This window comes from Diorhabda carinulata, chromosome 12 (assembly GCF_026250575.1).
Source record: "Diorhabda carinulata isolate Delta chromosome 12, icDioCari1.1, whole genome shotgun sequence".
NCBI lineage: Eukaryota > Metazoa > Arthropoda > Insecta > Coleoptera > Chrysomelidae > Diorhabda > Diorhabda carinulata.
In genome coordinates, this window is record NC_079471.1 from 1,555,261 (window position 1) to 1,575,863 (window position 20,603).

Below are 20,603 nucleotides of genomic sequence, written 5' to 3' on the forward strand. Positions count from 1 at the left end.
GACATTCACTAACACTTATTCACTAACACTTAGCGCACTAATTTATTTAAATACTCCCGTCATCTTCAGTGGTAGTCGTTTTCGTGGCACTTGAACTCGTATAGTCAATGCTGCTGAATTTGATGTGTTTCAATCCATTTAGTCACTCTATTCCAAGTTATTAGCTCCCTCCGGCTGCTAGAGACTCGTCGCGTTCTAGGATCTTTGTTTCCTGGAAATTTCTAGTTTTCCTTCTCAGAAATTGTCTATAAAATTCTAGGAAATAACGAACACGTCCGCCAAACACGAACAGGACTGGTTTCACGGTCTACATCGTGCCTAAATGAACCAATCGGAAAACTTTGATACTTTGAGAGTGAGCAGCAATTGTATTTTTTAAAGGTGACGTTCCGAAATTTTCTAGTTGACCCATTTTCTTCGCTCTATTTCAACATTAACAAGCCTCATCAAAATTTGATGTTTTTCGAATAATATTGACGTAAATGACCTGATTACATCAATCAATTCCATGAATTGGTAGCTTTTTCTAAATTTTATACTTCGCGGAGTCATTTTTTTCTAAAAAAACGATATTAAAGTTATGTAGAGATGGGAACTTGTAAATTTATTTTTACCCGTTCCAAAATAACAGTTTTTTTGCAACATCTCTCTTTTAATGACTAATTACGTAAATAACTATTTCAAACTTGAATCTATTATGAAATGGAAGTTTCCGCTTCAATTATTTAACAGAAAAAAATTCAATTCAGTCGTCTAGACAAAATTATTTGTGGTTTTCGGTTTAAAGCGCCGAGTGGAATTTTTCTGACAGGATAATGTCGACCTAATTTCGACGTTCCCGTTTCAGATACAAATTCTTCGTATTTTCCGCGTTTTACGACGAAAGAAAAGGTCAAAGGATAGTTCGGGTAATAGGGGCTACGAAAACTCGGGGTGCCGAAAGGGTCTGGTGTCGATTATGGTATAAGGCGGATTCCAACTCGACGGCCCACGTTTCGCTCACCGTTCCAGCTAAAATAAAGGTAAGAAAAATTTTCCGATCTAGGAGGAATTTTAACAAAGAAACTCCCAGTGAAAAATCGTGACTATTTTTTAAGGAAACCTCCATTTCTAACAGGTGATTGTGCCATGAAAAAAATGCCATTTCGAAATTGATTTTCCACGTTCCGGTTGTTTGGGTGAATCCATTTTAAACGATCATCTTTCAGCGGGACCTCCAATCGACGTTTCCCTTGAGAGCGTTTTCGTAGTGGGATTGTGGCAAAATCAAATACCGAAATGTACTAAATCTAATATATTTCTGAGCTTTCGAATCCACATCGTCTAGAACCGAAATTATAGTCAAGTATAAGTATTCGAACGCTCGGAGGGCGTTTTCGTAGTGGGATTGTGGCAAAATTAAATACCGAAGTGTACTAAATCTAATATATTTCGAGTTTTCGAATCCACATCGTCTGGGACCGAAATTATAGTCAAGTAAAAGTCTTCGAAAGCTCGGAGGACGTTTTCGTAGTGGGATTGTGGCAAAATTGAATACCAAAGTGTACTAAATCTAATATATTTCGAGTTTTCGAATCCACATGGTCCGGGACCGAAATTATAGTCAAGTAAAAGTCTTCGAAAGCTCGGAGGGCGTTTTCGTAGTGGGATTGTGGCAAAATTGAATACCAAAGTGTACTAAATCTAATATATTTCGAGTTTTCGAATCCACATGGTCCGGGACCGAAATTATAGTCAAGTAAAAGTCTTCGAAAGCTCGGAGGGCGTTTTCGTAGTGGGATTGTGGCAAAATTGAATACCAAAGTGTACTAAATCTAATATATTTCGAGTTTTCGAATCCACATCGTCTGGGACTGAAATTATAGTCAAGTAAAAGTCTTCGAAAGCTCGGAAGGCGTTTTCGTAGTGGGATTGTGGCAAAATTAAATACCAAAGTGTACTAAATCTAATATATTTCGAGTTTTCGAATCCACATCGTCTGGGACCGAAATTATAGTCAAGTAAAAGTCATCGAAAGCTCGGAGGGCGTTTTCGTAGTGGGATTGTGGCAAAATTGAATACCAAAGTGTACTAAATCTAATATATTTCGAGTTTTCGAATCCACATCGTCTGGGACCGAAATTATAGTCAAGTAAAAGTCTTCGAAAGCTCGGAGGGCGTTTTCGTAGTGGGATTGTGGCAAAATTAAATACCAAAGTGTACTAAATCTAATATATTTCGAGTTTTCGAATCCACATCGTCTAGAACCGAAATTATAGTCAAGTATAAGTATTCGAAAGCTCGGAGGGCGTTTTCGTAGTGGGATTGTGGCAAAATTAAATACCAAAGTGTACTAAATCTAATATATTTCGAGTTTTTGAATCCACATCGTCCGGGACGGAAATTATAGTCAAGTATAAGTATTCGAACGCTCGGAGGGCGTTTTCGTAGTGGGATTGTGGCAAAATTGAATACCAAAGTGTACTAAATCTAATATATTTCGAGCTTTCGAATATATATTGGGAATCGGGAATTAATTAGTTGATAATTAAACCCTAAATTTGCCACAATCCCACTACTAAAACGTTCGTAATCTACCTGGTGGAGACTTGATGGTAAATTTCAACTTTCCCAATTTCGTTAATCAAGATCCCGTGGGTCGAAACATTCTCGCATAAATGAAGTTAATTTCCATCGGACCGACATTTAAGTTCGTACATAATTGAAAGCGATTAACATTGATTCGTTCTCGACTTGTTGACGTTCATTCTAGTGAGATGAGAAGGAAGATGAGTAAATGAGATAGTACGTATCGTTCCTAGCAGGATTTTCCTTTCAGATTTGACGTAATATCATTCATACAACGCGAAACTATTAATCATTCCGGCGAAATACCACGAACGATTCGTGCAATGACTAATGTTTCATTTACAAGGGTTATTCGATAAATTTTATCGTAATCACTGGAGAAAACGCGCGCTGGATGCCGCGTTTGCCCACTTTGGATCAAAAGCGTGTTCAAAGCGACATTTCCCGGGCGGCATCGACGCGGTTTGAACATTTTTTGCGGCGATTCGTAACTGTAGGTGAAAAAAAAACCAAACTCGGATATGACAATGACAGATTTGACGTATTCGCGTCAGTGCTGCCACACCACCAATAATTTGTAACGTCGGAAGACAGTCTGACAGATTTGATGAAAGGTAGACCATCCCATGCTTTGCGGAAGAGTTAGGATTTGTAGGAATTGACAAAAATTCATTAAATTCGAACAATATTTATGAATAATAATTCTCTCGCAGGTGATTCGCGAAAATTGGAACTTGAAATACAGTGCCTGTTTCGTGATGTGTCCGCTTCCCGCAAATAAGACTGTTCCTGCGGCGGTTAGTGTAGTAGCTAGACCTAGAGATCCTCCTATCAATCTATTGGCAGTTATCAATAATCATAACGAAACGTCGTCGATACCATCGTGGATAAACGGGGGCGGTAACGGCGCAACTGGACCGTCTCAGTACAAGTTCGGAGTTTGTGTTAAACCTCTACATTTCGAATATAACAGAGTGAGTTTTTCATCTCTCTTATGTGTAAAATATTTGTTTTATCCAAATCACACTTTTTATTATTTAATATTTTCAAAAATATTCCTCTCTAATCTAAATGACTCACCCTGTATTTGAAGTTTTGGATGTCTCAATAACGAAACTTTCACATTACCAGAGAAAAACATCTTAATCTGCTATAAAAAGTGAGGTTAAAAATTTCCAAAAGTATACATTTCATTATTTGATATTTTAAAAAATATTTCTCCCTAATCTAAATGACTCGCACTAATCTAAATGACTCAAACTGTATTTTATGTTGAATAATGAAACTTTCACATAATAACATTACCAAAAAAAGCAACTTAATATGTTTTTAAAACATTTCTCCCTAATCTAAATGACTCACACTAATCTAAATGACTCAAACTGTATTTGATGTTCAATAATGAAACTTCACATAATAACATTACCAAGAAAAAGCAACTTAATATGTTTTTAAAACATTTCTCCCCAATCTAAATGACTCACACTAATCTAAATGTGTCACACTAATCTAAATGACTCAAAAATGGCTTCACAAAATAACATTACCAAGAAAAAGCAACTTAATATGTTTTTAAAACATTTCTCCCTAATCTAAATGACTCACACTAATCTAAATGACTCAAACATGGCTTCACATAATAACATTACCAAGAAAAAGCAACTTAATATGTTTTTAAAACATTTCTCTCCAATCTAAATGACTCACACTAATCTAAATGTGTCACACTAATCTAAATGACTCAAACATGACTTCACATAATAACATTACCAAGAAAAAGCAACTCAATATGTTTTTAAAACATTTCTCCCTAATTTAAATGACTTACACTAATCTAAATGACTCACACTAATCTAAATGACTCAAACTGTATTTCATGTTGAATAATGAAACTTTCACAAAATAACATTACCAAGAAAAAGCAACTTAATATGTTTTTAAAACATTTCTCCCTAATCTAAATGACTCACACTAATCTAAATGACTCAAACTGTATTTGATGTTCAATAATGAAACTTTCACATAATAACATTACCAAGAAAAAGCAACTTAATATGTTTTTAAAACATTTCTCCCTAATCTAATTGACTCACACTAATCTAAATGACTCAAACTGTATTTCATGTTGAATAATGAAACTTTCACATAATAACATTACCAAGAAAAAGCAACTTAATATGTTTTTAAAACATTTCTCCCTAATCTAAATGACTCACACTAATCTAAATGACTCAAACATGACTTCACATAATAACATTACCAAGAAAAAGCAACTCAATATGTTTTTAAAACATTTCTCCCTAATTTAAATGACTTACACTAATCTAAATGACTCACACTAATCTAAATGACTCAAACTGTATTTCATGTTGAATAATGAAACTTTCACAAAATAACATTACCAAGAAAAAGCAACTTAATATGTTTTTAAAACATTTCTCCCTAATCTAAATGACTCACACTAATCTAAATGACTCAAACATGACTTCACATAATAACATTACCAAGAAAAAGCAACTCAATATGTTTTTAAAACATTTCTCCCTAATTTAAATGACTTACACTAATCTAAATGACTCACACTAATCTAAATGACTCAAACTGTATTTCATGTTGAATAATGAAACTTTCACAAAATAACATTACCAAGAAAAAGCAACTTAATATGTTTTTAAAACATTTCTCCCTAATCTAAATGACTCACACTAATCTAAATGACTCAAACTGTATTTGATGTTCAATAATGAAACTTTCACATAATAACATTACCAAGAAAAAGCAACTTAATATGTTTTTAAAACATTTCTCCCTAATCTAATTGACTCACACTAATCTAAATGACTCAAACTGTATTTCATGTTGAATAATGAAACTTTCACATAATAACATTACCAAGAAAAAGCAACTTAATATGTTTTTAAAACATTTCTCCCTAATCTAAATGACTCACACTAATCTAAATGACTCAAACATGACTTCACATAATAACATTACCAAGAAAAAGCAACTCAATATGTTTTTAAAACATTTCTCCCTAATTTAAATGACTTACACTAATCTAAATGACTCACACTAATCTAAATGACTCAAACTGTATTTCATGTTGAATAATGAAACTTTCACAAAATAACATTACCAAGAAAAAGCAACTTAATATGTTTTTAAAACATTTCTCCCTAATCTAAATGACTCGCACTAATCTAAATGACTCACATTGTATTTGTAGTTTTAAATACCTCAATAATTAAACTTTTATAAAATGAAAATTATTATATTGTCGTTAATTTAGTAAAAAACCTTTTTACTAATTTTGAGAATTGATAATTTTTTATAGGATCTCCAAATTTTAGAATTCATAGAATTCAACCGACTACTCGGAGTAGAACATTTCACATTTTATAATCACACAATCGGAAATCAAGTAAATTGCATTCTAAAGGATTATGCTGAAAAAGGACTGGTGACAATACTTCCTTGGAATTTGGATATGGTTTCGCAAAAAGACATAAGAACCGAAGGACTATTCGCATCCTTAAACGATTGCCTTTACAGATCAATGTATAAATTTTCACACATCCTTCTAATCGATTTAGACGAATACATCCTACCGAAATACAATGACACATTAGGACAAATGATTGAGTAAGTCGAATATCTATATAAAGAGGGTTTTCGTAGTGGGATTGTGGCAAAATTGAGTACCAAAGTGTACTAAATCTAATATATTTCCGAGTTTTCGAATCCATATCGTCAGGGACCGAAATTATAGTCAAGTATAAGTCTTCGAAAGCTCGGAGGGCGTTTTCGTAGTGGGATTGTGGCAAAATTGAATACCAAATTGTACTAAATGTAATATATTTCCGAGCTTTCGAATACTAATCGTCTGGAACCGAAATTATAGTCAAGTATAAGTATTTGAAAGCTGGGAAAGCGTTTTCGTAGTGGGATTGTGGCAAAATTGAATACCAAAGTGTACTAAATCTAATATATTCCGAGTTTTCGAATCCACATCGTCCGGGACCGAAATTATAGTCAAGTATAAGTATTCGAAAGCTCGGAGGGCGTTTTCGTTGTGGGATTGTGGCAAAATTGAGTACCAAAGTGTACTAAATCTAATATATTCCGAGTTTTCGAATCCACATCGTCCGGAACCGAAATTATAATCAAGTATAAGTTATCGAAAGCTCGGAATGTATTAGAATTGGAACACTTTGGTGGTAGCTGACAAAAGTTCGTTCTAATTCACATATCTATATGAATATGTATTAAATGCTCTTTGATTATTTACAGTCATTTGAAAAACCGTCTCAACACTCGTTCTACGGGCTCCTTTTCATTCCAAAACGCGTTTTTTTATCTCCAATGGGACGACGACGATTCCGTATACGATTTCGACGACCCAGTCGCCGCCAATTTGGTAACATTAAAGAAAACTCGTCGAAAGACTAAACTCCATCCGCACAAGCAGCGCTCCAAATACATTTGTCGACCCGAATTTACCGTCGAAGCCGGCAACCACTTCGTCTGGGAGTTTATACCGGGACACGGCACCCTGAACGTACCGCCAGAAACCGCCATTCTACACCATTACAGAATCTGCGAATTCGGAGGCGACGACTGCATCAAGGCGTCATCGGTCGTCGATAGATCGGCGTACCGATTTAAGAACGCCCTAATCGGGGCGGTAAACGCGAGATTCGAAAGACTGAATAAAAAGTGTGATCTACCGAAATTGACTTTACCGTCCGGTAAAGTTTTTAATAAATTGATAAATTTCTTAAAACCGAGTTAAAAGATACGGATTCGTCAGTATTAAGTTACTAGATGTTGTCGATGAATATACAAATCAACATTGTGAGTTTTATGGTTCAATTTTTTTAAAAAGTATTATTTTCGTCCGATTTCAAAGATAACTGCAACTGGTGGAAGCCTCCTAGGCACCTGAGGATGAGGGATCCGAGGGAATGATGAGCTGAGGTAGATGTATGGCGAGCCATATTTGGTGGCGCGTCTGAGGTGGCTAGTACGCGTGGAGAGGATACCTTCTGACCGATACCCGCGCAGAATCATCCTGGTGGGCGGTCTTCGTCGTTAAGGCGGTCCTTATCCAGCTAGGGGTTCGACGTCGGAGGCACCGCGTTCAAGACATAAACGATTGTTGACATTGTTCTCAAATGACCGTAGCGCCGGTTACATAAGAAGAAGAAGAAGCCTTCAAATGCTTGGAAGAAACCATTACGGAAGTTAATCCTCAACAATTCTTATTAGAACTACCAAAAAAATCACTTATAGTAGCACAGAAGGCTTGAAGTCTCTCCACCGGTTAGCTATCCCCGTAAATGCATCTACGTGGATGTCCTCTTCTTCTTTATGCACCTTCTCCACTTGCTAAGACTCTCTCCACCAATATATCTTCTTACATCCGTCTACGTTCTCTCGATTCTGTCTAAACGCCCCAACTAACGCTTAATTATTCTTCTTCATTCATCTTCCTCCACTTGTTTCATTCCAAAAGTTTTCCTTATCACTCCTCCACGCATTTAGCCGCTTTCTTATTCGTGACCGAGCTCGTTCCGGATACCGGTGGTTCGGAACGCGGCGCGTCGGTAACAGAGCCCGTTTTTAAGATTACCCGGTACGTTTATGCCAACTTCTAATCAATCAATTGTTTTTCTCAGTGTTTCTCATGTAAATTCATCGACTTACATTAGGTGCTTGTTGTATATATTTTTGTACAGTAATAATTAGAGATTTAAGGTTTCAATAATATGGAGTATTATTTATTTTTTCAATGTGTATGGCATAAAATTATTTATTACAGGTAGTATAACCTGATATTAAATGTAAATAGGTAATAAATAAATAGTTGACGATTTTTCTAATGGAATTACCGTCGAAATTGTTGATTGAGTGGACAACAACATTATCTAGTTCATTAATTCCCATTTTTTGTAACTCTGTCACGGAAAATTCACTCCCGCAGCTCCCTAATGGAACGCTACTGATTTCTAACCTCAGAAAAATCATATCGATTAAGGCCGATTCATGAACTTGACTTGCCGTTTACCGCTGGTGACATTTGACGTTCGTAGCAAATTCTACAACCAACCTATTCATAAACTTGACGGTACTGTTGTTAACCTAAAAAATTTGTTATTCTTTTTGACGTGTGTCATCGGCTTTAATGGTCTCGTCGACGAAGTTATTCAGTCACTTTTCGAAGTAAACTCATTGGATTGGATTGGATGAGGTCACAACCGGCCGCCATATTGTCTTTGGGGGACAAATATTGTATTATTTACATTAAAATTGTTATCAGTAGTGATGTATTTATATACTATTTTATTAATGTTTAATTTGTACATTATGTAATTGAATTAATTTATTAATTTCATTTTTAAAAATTGCTCAAGCACCGATATATCAATTTTCGCCTTTTCATGTAATTTGCCACCGAATTTGTTAATTAATTCTATTAAACTTATTAAAAATATGAAAAAAAAATCATATTTTACATATACCTTCAGTGCAGAAATATTATTTTTTTATAAGTATGTAGAAATTTTTCTCAATAAAACAAACATAGAAATAAAAATAATTCATTACAATGTTTCTTTTTTATTATACATTTCTATGTATTCCGGTCCAATTAATTTGGATAAAACGTTAATAATTTGAAAAATTTTCGGTTATATCAATGGTAAATTGGGTGATAGACCAAAAGCAAAGAATTAGTCGGTAGATAACTTCTAAAACCCCTTTGGTAGCTTCAAAACTTTGCAATCCTATCCAACCACATCTTTCCCTTGCAAATAATCAAGTCGAATCTTTCAAACTTTCCATTTTGTGGCTCTTATCCTTTTCCTTTTGCTTACATATTCACCAAAACAGCTACAGACATGATCTAAGACCCTCAATCTCCAATTATTTAAACATTTCCTTTCATCAAAGGTTAATTGGATGACTAAAGTTAGGTTAGGTACAGGTACATACATGATTGAGACAATCAATGTCCAATTATTGAAACATTTTCTTTTATCCATGCTTAATCGGGTGACTAAAGTTAAAATACAGATTTTCACATCAGTTGGGGCTCAATAAATACATTTTTATAATCCCGTCCAGGCTACACACTTGATTTCTTTTCTTCCGCCTTAACCTTGAAGAAAATCTCGTCCGAATCGTTCATATCTTGAAATTATTTGATCTTATCGTTTTCCACACCTCTACCCACCTATAATCCCTGGTACAGTCATAAGGCAAAGCGCAAATTGGTTGAATACATTGACGCAGCACGACACGCGTGAGTTCACGCAAGTTTTTCTTCAGTCGCTATTACATCCACGTGACTGGATATCTTGTCGAATCGCCTCATGTACTTTAGCAAAATGGTTTCTATTCATTCGGAAATTTTAGTTGTAATTGTTTGAATTAAAAAAACCATATTACGAGGTACCTTTCGAATGTACTAACAGGTTTTCCGAAAGAAATTCTCTTGAACTATACTTTGTGCGGGTTATCGAAGCTCCCGTATGGAAAATACCGAACGAAATAAAACAAAAACGATTTTTGTTAAACAAATATATTGTAAAAATAAATATAAAATGTTATGAAAATAAATAACGTTACAGCTTGCGCAGCAAATCATACAGATAATAAAGAAATATTTAATTAATATGTAATACATGATTATAATACTTTATTGCTTAAGTAATTGTGTAAATATACAAGTAAACAAAAAAATCAGCGACCACACCAACGATTTAAACATACAGGGTGAATCACAGAATAGAATTGCAATAAACACATTATCAAGAGACTAATTCTTACTTACAGCTTCATTATTTTCACAAGGAACCGATGTAAATTTAATTTAAGGTAATCAAGGTAAGAAAGAAGTCAATCTCGAGACAATTTTTTTCAAATAAAAACTATTTTTCATCAAGAATACTTTATGTTTGGACGAAGGCCGTTTTTTTTTCAACCTCCGATGGATTTCTGCAGTATTATCGCCTTCAGCCTGGTAGAAAACGAATGGCGGACATGTTTACGTGGCTGTAGCACAACGCCGACTGACGTCCGAATGAATGTGTGGGGCGAGTGTAGTAGCGATCGGAGGTTGAAAAAAAAACGATCTTAGTACATCACCCTGTAAATTGTATTCAATCAAAGGAATGTATAAAAATAGAGAAAATAACTAGATATCACTTTTTTCCAAAAAAAAAAAATTCAAAGCTAATATCGTTTAAAAAATTGTGAATTCTGCTAATCACAAAACGGCTACACTGTTATATTTATTGCACAAATTAGAAAGTTTTGTATAAAAAATCGATATCAAGAAAGTGTATAGTTGGCACTTGACATTGATATTATCAGGGAAATGCTATTCTAGTACTAAATTCGAACTTTTTTACTTTTTAAAACCTTTCAATGATTTTGTCGATAAATCTTCTTGGTTTTAGGTATCTTTCGATAGTTTTTCCCATAAAAATAAATCATCTCCAAATGCATTATCCATTTTTATTACATCACTCAATAAATCGTGTGACTTGCACACAGATGGCGCTGCCATTGTCAAATCCATATGACGTTTATGAAGTACCAACTTTCAAACGACCATGTGTCAAATTTCATGACATTTCGATCTGTCAGAAAAAAGTGACAGCCATTTAAGTGAAGCTACTTTTGTTATTTCAAATGATGGTGAACGTTTTGGTCGTCTAATTGACATGATTACTCCAAAAAGTCCACAAATTGATTATATCTAATCGTAAATTGGAATTGCGTGAGATAGATGGGGCCGTAAAGATATCAGAAGGCGATTTGTTTACAATTATGCATGATTGATGATTCAAAGCAGCGTTTGGTCATGTTTACACCTAATAAATCAGATTTTTTTCTTTGATATGTGACAATGGATGAAAAATGGATCCATCCCTTCACTCCGGAACCAAAACGATCATCATCTGAGTGGACTGTGGCCGGTGAAGCGTCCAGTCAGCTGGGAAGGTTATGACTTCAGTATTTTGGGATTCCCATGGAATATCGTTCATCAACTATCTCCAAAAGGGAAAGATAATCAATCAATCAATATGTTGGATCGTTGGAAAGCAAAAATCAAAGGAAAAAAACGGTCTCATATGTTTGACCAAGACAATGCACCGATTCAAAAGTCGATTACAACGATGGTTAATGATGGTCATCCACCGTATAGTCCAGATCTAGCCCCCAGTGACTACTGATCTTAAAAATATGCTCGCCGGCAAAGAAATTTAGATCAAATGAAGAAGCAATTGATGAAACTGAAGCCTATTTTGTGGCAAAAGACAAATCCTTCTACGATGAGATCAAAATAGATTTTTTCTTAGTTAATCACGTGACTTTTTGAGTGATGTTTCAATTATTATAATGTATACAACTAAAATATCATTTCCCATCTTCTATACTAGTGCTGATAGGTTTAGATACAGGGGGAGTAACGTTTAGTAGATTTCTTTCAAATTATTATCACATTTTAATCCTTAAGTTGTAAATGTAGATGGTTTTTATTGAAAATTTACTCATCCTCAACCTCATTTCATTTAAATTCCTCATCAATAGTCACTATAAAACTTAGCAACTTACTTAGAAATCTTTGTAAACGACATTTTGTTTGTCTTTACCGGCTGTTCATATCAGTCATCTACTGCCAGTTGTTCATTGTGCTTTAGTGTGCGTGAAATATGCTTTCAACAAAACGTAAAGTGGTTCCAGTTGAAAAGAAAGTATCTTTGATTAGAGTTTGGGTTCAGTAATGAGCGATCAACGGCTTCCAGACCACCATACCTTGGACCGGAACCCTCCTGTAACCACATCAATAACGAACCGAACGAATGGCTGAAGAAGAACCGCTCCAGACCTAAAACAATCCAAAAAAATCATAACCATATCAGCCAAGAAGTCTGAAGAACTTCTCGTGATGACCAGAAACGACATGAAACTAGTGGTCGGTTTTCCAACAGGCCAATTACTACCTTAAGACGGTGGCCTTGACAGAGGACGACCACCTAACCAGAGTGAATAGGCCTACACTCTGGTTAGCTGCTGTCTTTAACCAACAGGGACCGTTGTAATACTCTTGAGGAATTTGAACCCGATGAAAGGATGAGTTGATTTTATTTTGGACCGATGAAGCATTTTCCACAATTTTTCAACTTATGAATTAAATTATCAGTCGTATGGCCGAGTGTAATCCAGGAAATCTACAAACGTGTCAATTGAATGTTTAAACAATTTTTGTGCGTTAAAATTGTCAACTTCATACATCTCTTCCACAAATCTGGTATGGACTAGTAATCGAAACCCGAAACAAGAATACATTTGGTCTTTGTTAATTAACCTACCAGCTTAATATGAAAAATGTAGTCACTAGTCTCTAGAATTAGAAGAAGAAGAGCTTTTTTAAAATCATTATGAAGCTACTGGTTTTTCATTAAAAAAATTAATATAAAAAATTATAATAAAAATAAATTCCAGGAACAAGTGCTTCAACTGCCTATGGACAGTTGAATAAATAAATAGCAAAATAATATTTTTAATATATACAAGATATTTCTGTAGACTTATTGAGGTTCTAATTAAACTTTACTAGTAATAACAATTTTTTTTTAATAAATTCAAGTAAATATTTTAATTAATCGGTTAAAATAATTTCTATTGAAACACCTTGTATACAAAGTATTTTGTTAAACCATAATTTACATAAAATCACACTATTCATTAATTACTATCTAATCACCCTTTTGAATATGATAGAGCCGTTGAAAATTTTCAAAAATTCGACCCTATTTTTTAATATCAAAATTCTAAATGCACAACTAACAGATATATAACATTGTCAAATCTCTAAGTGTACATACTAACACCCAATAATAATTTTTACTAACGTGGGGGCACATCCAAAAATGAAAAATCATCCGGTTATTATATTCATGATATTTTCCAAATCTGGCAACGTTGTATAATTTTTTTTATAGTGTAAAATCTATACTGTAGGATAACCGACGTCGACGGGAGTTTTTAAAATGCGATAAAAACAAATCTAGTAGAAATAGAAATATTGGACAAACTAGGAGATCCGTTATTATCCGGTTTAAAGAGCACATTATTAAAAAATGTATCCGATAATAAATTGCTGGATGCGTTTGAAAGTGTTTAGTGTTTAGTGTTCAGTTTAAGTGTATGAAGATGGTGAAGGTAGTAGAGATGAAAACTATTGAAGAGTTAGTGGAGAAATCACGCCGATTATGGAAGATAGATGGGCTAAAGGATGAACCAATTTTTCAAGGAGACCTTTTGGCCGATTTTCCAAGAGATGACACGAAAGTTGGACATCTACTTCTCAAAAGGCTGAATGGTAGCATAGTAGAAGAGAAAGAAGAAGAAGCTAAAGTGCCAATGACAATTGCAACAAACAATTATTTTAATCTCTGTTTCTTTTGTAAATACAATTGAAGTAATTTGAGATATTGTGATCTCTAAACTTTAACATTTCAAGTGGTTTTTGGTGTGGTTTCCAATGATTTTCTTTCTCTCAAAAATTATTTTACTTTTTGGTTGAGAATTTCTCATTTTATTGTATGAAATGTATCTATGGAGAAGGAAATTCAACTAGAGAAACGATTAAACAGAAAATATGGAAAATTTGAGCAAAAATGGTTCTTATCCGGCTCGAAGGACCAGAAAGTACTACTCCGAGTAGTAATTTCCAAACTTACTAGTTTTATGATCAGATTTGATTTCAATTTATGCGTTAGAAGGTAGAGTGGGTTTAAAATTTTCAAAATAATTCCGAAAACGACCAAAATGGCGTTAATTTTCATTTACAGGTTTAAATCTCTGAGATTATTTTACTTTTTGGTTGAAAATTTCTCATTTTATTGTATGAAATGTATCTATGGAGAAGGAAATTCAACTAGAGAAACGATTAAACAGAAAATATGGAAAATTTGAGCAAAAATGGTTCTTATCCGGCTCGAAGGACCAGAAAGTACTACTCCGAGTAGTAATTTCCAAACTTACTAGTTTTATGATCAGATTTGATTTCAATTTATGCGTTAGAAGGTAGAGTGGGTTTAAAATTTTCAAAATAATTCCGAAAACGACCAAAATGGCGTTAATTTTCATTTACAGGTTTAAATCTCTGAGATTATTTTACTTTTTGGTTGAAAATTTCTCATTTTATTGTATGAAATGTATCTATGGAGAAGGAAATTCAACTAGAGAAACGATTAAACAGAAAATATGGAAAATTTGAGCAAAAATGGTTCTTATCCGGCTCGAAGGACCAGAAAGTACTACTCCGAGTAGTAATTTCCAAACTTACTAGTTTTATGATCAGATTTGATTTCAATTTATGCGTTAGAAGGTAGAGTGGGTTTAAAATTTTCAAAATAATTCCGAAAACGACCAAAATGGCGTTAATTTTCATTTACAGGTTTAAATATCTGAGATTATTTTACTTTTTGGTTGAGAATTTCTCATTTTATTGTATGAAATGTAACTACAGAGAAGGAAATTCAACTACAGAAACGATTAAACAGAAAATATGGAAAATTTAAGTAAAAATGGTTCTCATCCGGCTCGAAGGACCAGAAAGTAGTACTCCGAGTAGTAATTTCCAAACTTACCGGTTTTAAGAACAGTTTTAATTTCATTTTATGTGTTACAAGGTAGGGTGAGTTTAAAGTTTTCAAAATAATACAGAAAAAATCCCAAAAAAAGAGAAGAATTATCTCAACATTATATTCAAATGGGTTTCTACTTTTATATTTTATATATATTCGGAGTTTTTTTTTAAATACTCCCGTATACCAGTTTTGTTATTTTTTTTTCAGTATACTATCGCAGGGTCAATACCTACCCCGTTCATTTTGGGTAAATTGTTACTAGATCACATCGGTATCCGAAAAATTTTTTAAATAATTATCAAAAATGATTCGATGGTTCGTTTAGACTACAATTTCGAATATTTTTTCGCCTGTTTATAACAATCATAACAATCTCTACTATGTCATTTTTTTGGGGGAAAAAGGGGAGGTTTAGTATCATTATAGAAGAAAAAAATTTAGTCAGACTTGTGGCACGTCATTTTCGCTATTATATACATCTAAGTTTGCGCGAGGTTTCGCGCTCGATTCCAAGTTGTTCCTCATCGTTGATTTGGACAATTCGCTGAAATTCAATTCGTTACTTGATGTGGGGGAATCTACGATATTTAAACGCAACGTTGAATCGTCCAGGACTAGTCTGGAATCGTCATCGGTGCTGTCTATTGATGAAGATCTGTCTCCCGACAAGCGACCACCGACGTAACCTCCTTTACTCCTTTCCAATCTTAAGACCTAAAAGAATACAAGAATGGCAGCGATTTAAAAATATAAAACTCGGTTTTTCTAAATAGAACCGAAAAATAAATCACCATGCAACTATTACATCGGACGTTGGGAAACTAAACTACTGGCTTGCCCTGTATTATACATACAGTCCTTTTCTCTTGATGATTTTGTAAATTCTATCCCCTTCGATTTTTTTCCCTAATTTACTAATTTGATGTATCGTGCTTGTGTCAGTTTTCATGCTTGTATGGATTGAATTAAAAAAAATTGTGAGTTTCATGCATAAATTATATCAAAAATATACTCAAAATCATTTTTCGTTACATGTTAATTCGACAAAAAACGTTTTAGTTTGATTCTCTGGGGTTTTCTAGGGTTAACCGCTTTTCATCCGGCTCGAAGGACCAGAAAGTATTACTTGGAGTAGTAATTTCCAAACTTACCGGTTTTATTTCAAGTTTTGGTTTCAATTTAATGGATTATAATGTAGAGTGGGTTTAAAGTTTTCAAAATAATTTAGAAAACGAACAAAATGGCGTTAATTTTCATTTACAGGTTTAAATCTCTGAGATTATTTTACTTTTTGGTTAAAAATTTCTCATTTTATTGTATGAAATGTATCTATGGAGAAGGAAATTCAACTAGAGAAACGATTAAACATAAAATATGGAAAATTTGAGCAAAAATGGTTCTCATCCGGCTCGAAGGACCAGAAAGTAGTACTCCGAGTAGTAATTTCCAAACTTACCGGTTTTATTTCAAGTTTTGGTTTCAATTTAATGGATTATAATGTAGAGTGGGTTTAAAGTTTTCAAAATAATTCCGAAAACGACCAAAATGGCGTTAATTTTCAATTACAGGTTTAAATCTCTGAGATTATTTCACTTTTTGGTTGAAAATTTCTCATTTTATTGTATGAAATGTATCTACGGAGAAGGAAATTCAACTACAGAAACGATTAAACAGAAAATATGGAAAATTTAAGTAAAAATGGTTCTCATCCGGCTCGAAGGACCAGAAAGTAGTACTCCGAGTAGTAATTTCCAAACTTACCGGTTTTATTTCAAGTTTTGGTTTCAATTTAATGGATTATAATGTAGAGTGGGTTTAAAGTTTTCAAAATAATTCCGAAAACGACCAAAATGGCGTTAATTTTCAATTACAGGTTTAAATCTCTGAGATTATTTCACTTTTTGGTTGAAAATTTCTCATTTTATTGTATGAAATGTATCTATGGAGAAGGAAATTCAACTAGAGAAACGATTAAACATAAAATATGGAAAATTTGAGCAAAAATGGTTCTCATCCGGCTCGAAGGACCAGAAAGTAGTACTCCGAGTAGTAATTTCCAAACTTACCGGTTTTATTTCAAGTTTTGGTTTCAATTTAATGGATTATAATGTAGAGTGGGTTTAAAGTTTTCAAAATAATTCCGAAAACGACCAAAATGGCGTTAATTTTCAATTACAGGTTTAAATCTCTGAGATTATTTCACTTTTTGGTTGAAAATTTCTCATTTTATTGTATGAAATGTATCTACGGAGAAGGAAATTCAACTACAGAAACGATTAAACAGAAAATATGGAAAATTTAAGTAAAAATGGTTCTCATCCGGCTCGAAGGACCAGAAAGTAGTACTCCGAGTAGTAATTTCCAAACTTACCGGTTTTATTTCAAGTTTTGGTTTCAATTTAATGGATTATAATGTAGAGTGGGTTTAAAGTTTTCAAAATAATTCCGAAAACGACCAAAATGGCGTTAATTTTCAATTACAGGTTTAAATCTCTGAGATTATTTCACTTTTTGGTTGAAAATTTCTCATTTTATTGTATGAAATGTATCTACGGAGAAGGAAATTCAACTACAGAAACGATTAAACAGAAAATATGGAAAATTTAAGTAAAAATGGTTCTCATCCGGCTCGAAGGACCAGAAAGTAGTACTCCGAGTAGTAATTTCCAAACTTACCGGTTTTATTTCAAGTTTTGGTTTCAATTTAATGGATTATAATGTAGAGTGGGTTTAAAGTTTTCAAAATAATTCCGAAAACGACCAAAATGGCGTTAATTTTCAATTACAGGTTTAAATCTCTGAGATTATTTCACTTTTTGGTTGAAAATTTCTCATTTTATTGTATGAAATGTATCTATGGAGAAGGAAATTCAACTAGAGAAACGATTAAACATAAAATATGGAAAATTTGAGCAAAAATGGTTCTCATCCGGCTCGAAGGACCAGAAAGTAGTACTCCGAGTAGTAATTTCCAAACTTACCGGTTTTATTTCAAGTTTTGGTTTCAATTTAATGGATTATAATGTAGAGTGGGTTTAAAGTTTTCAAAATAATTCCGAAAACGACCAAAATGGCGTTAATTTTCAATTACAGGTTTAAATCTCTGAGATTATTTCACTTTTTGGTTGAAAATTTCTCATTTTATTGTATGAAATGTATCTACGGAGAAGGAAATTCAACTACAGAAACGATTAAACAGAAAATATGGAAAATTTAAGTAAAAATGGTTCTCATCCGGCTCGAAGGACCAGAAAGTAGTACTCCGAGTAGTAATTTCCAAACTTACCGGTTTTATTTCAAGTTTTGGTTTCAATTTAATGGATTATAATGTAGAGTGGGTTTAAAGTTTTCAAAATAATTCCGAAAACGACCAAAATGGCGTTAATTTTCAATTACAGGTTTAAATCTCTGAGATTATTTCACTTTTTGGTTGAAAATTTCTCATTTTATTGTATGAAATGTATCTACGGAGAAGGAAATTCAACTACAGAAACGATTAAACAGAAAATATGGAAAATTTAAGTAAAAATGGTTCTCATCCGGCTCGAAGGACCAGAAAGTAGTACTCCGAGTAGTAATTTCCAAACTTACCGGTTTTATGATAAATTTTGATTTTAATTTAATGCGTTACAAAGTATGGCGTTCAAAATACTTGATATAAATAATTATAAACAATGTTGGTCGTAGTTTTTTCCCAAATTTACATATTTTCAAACTAGTCATACAAAAAAAATAGAAATGAAACCGGCAGAATGATTCATATACACAATATGAAGTGTACACAATTAAACATAAAGACATTATACAGGGTATTACATATACTCGACCACAATTTTTATTTATAATACACCGATATAATTTTCTGGAAAACATACGGTTCCGATCTTATTAAATACACGTTCGATGTATAAAAAAAACCGCCGATTTCATCGTTATTGTTGATAATAAATTTGATTGTGTACACTGAAAAAAAAAAATAAATAAATAAAAGCGAAACTGTTGTTGACTTACTCGAGCCACCTCCAAGGCTCTGTGTCCGGGCTTGTGATAGGCGTGGGAAACTAAGTAAACTCTCATTAGCATATTTTGCGCAAAAACTTGATTATTTTTTTTTAAATCGTCGATATTGGCAGAAAACTAAACGCGAATTCATCGGTACCGAATGAAAAATATGTACAAGACACTGTACAACCAGCAACTCTGATTATTTTTCGTTTTTTTTCTTTTTCATCGAAAACGTTTCTGCCAATAATTTTTTATTTACAAAAAAAATAAGCGAAGCGTGTGCTTATAACACAGGTGAATATGACATTTTTTTTTTTTTTTGGCTGTATAATGATGACGCGGAAGCAAATTACACAATATTTACCTCGGCTTGTAGATCTGCCACTTTATCTTGCAGCTCTCTAACTTTATCGCTTGCGTCAACAGAATGGATCCTCAGTTCACCTTCAGTGGCTATTTCTTGACTCTACGATACCAAAAACAATTAGAAATGAATAAGTAGAACCAAATTATCAAAAAAGCAAAAATATCTAATACCGGAAAGACTATTTATTCTCTATTTTTCATTTACTTGAAGTTAGGTACATAATTATGACATTTGGGCACATAGTATGGCATTTGAGTACAAGATTATGAGATTTAGTAATATGATATGACTTTTGGGTACATGATATGTCATTTGAGTACATGATTATGAGATTTAGTAACATGATATTGCTTTTGGGTACATAATTATGACAATTAAGTACATGATATGTCGTTTGAGTACATGATTATGACATTTTGGTACATGATATGTCGTTTGGGTAAATGATTATGGCGTATGAGAACACAATATGACATTTGGGTACATAATTATGACAATTAAGTACATGATATGGTATTTGAGTACAAGATTATGACATTTAGTAACATGATATGACTTTTGGGTACATGATATGTCATTTGAGTACATGATTATGACATTTAGTAACATGATATTGCTTTTGGGCACATAATTATGACAATTAAGTACATGATATGTCGTTTGAGTACATGATTATGACATTTTGGTACATGATATGTCGTTTGGGTAAATGATTATGGCGTATGAGAACACAATATGACATTTGGGTACATAATTATGACAATTAAGTACATGATATGGTATTTGAGTACAAGATTATGATATTTAGTAACATGATATGACTTTTGGGTACATGATATGTCATTTGAGTACATGATTATGACATTTAGTAACATGATATTGCTTTTGGGTACATAATTATGACAATTAAGTACATGATATGTCGTTTGAGTACATGATTATGACATTTTGGTACATGATATGTCGTTTGGGTAAATGATTATGGCGTATGAGAA

The 20,603-nt window shown here is 33.3% G+C and overlaps 2 protein-coding genes across 10 annotated transcripts in view; one reads left to right on the forward strand and one right to left on the reverse strand.

Annotated features, from left to right (window-relative positions):
- Window positions 1-9,176, forward strand: part of LOC130900228 (beta-1,4-galactosyltransferase galt-1) — a 35,008-nt gene extending 25,832 nt beyond the window's left edge. For all 7 annotated transcript variants that reach the window (XM_057810719.1, XM_057810720.1, XM_057810723.1 and 4 more), the window contains 4 exons: window positions 848-1,022; window positions 3,282-3,542; window positions 5,903-6,210; window positions 6,859-9,176. In XM_057810719.1, coding sequence (XP_057666702.1) covers window positions 848-1,022; window positions 3,282-3,542; window positions 5,903-6,210; window positions 6,859-7,360 — 1,246 coding nt within the window. In that variant the 3' untranslated portion in view covers window positions 7,361-9,176. The remainder of the gene's footprint in view (window positions 1-847; window positions 1,023-3,281; window positions 3,543-5,902; window positions 6,211-6,858) is intronic.
- Window positions 9,177-10,134: 958 nt separating this feature from the next.
- Window positions 10,135-20,603, reverse strand: part of LOC130900229 (ecotropic viral integration site 5 ortholog) — a 40,337-nt gene continuing 29,868 nt past the window's right edge. For 2 of the 3 annotated variants that reach the window (XM_057810727.1, XM_057810729.1), the window contains 2 exons: window positions 19,606-19,707; window positions 10,135-15,950 (listed from right to left, as the gene is read on the reverse strand). In XM_057810727.1, the coding sequence (XP_057666710.1) occupies window positions 15,678-15,950; window positions 19,606-19,707 (375 nt within the window). In that variant the 3' untranslated portion in view covers window positions 10,135-15,677. Of the gene's footprint in view, window positions 15,951-19,247; window positions 19,298-19,605; window positions 19,708-20,603 lie in introns of all 3 variants that reach the window. The other variant, XM_057810728.1, reaches the window with a different exon arrangement.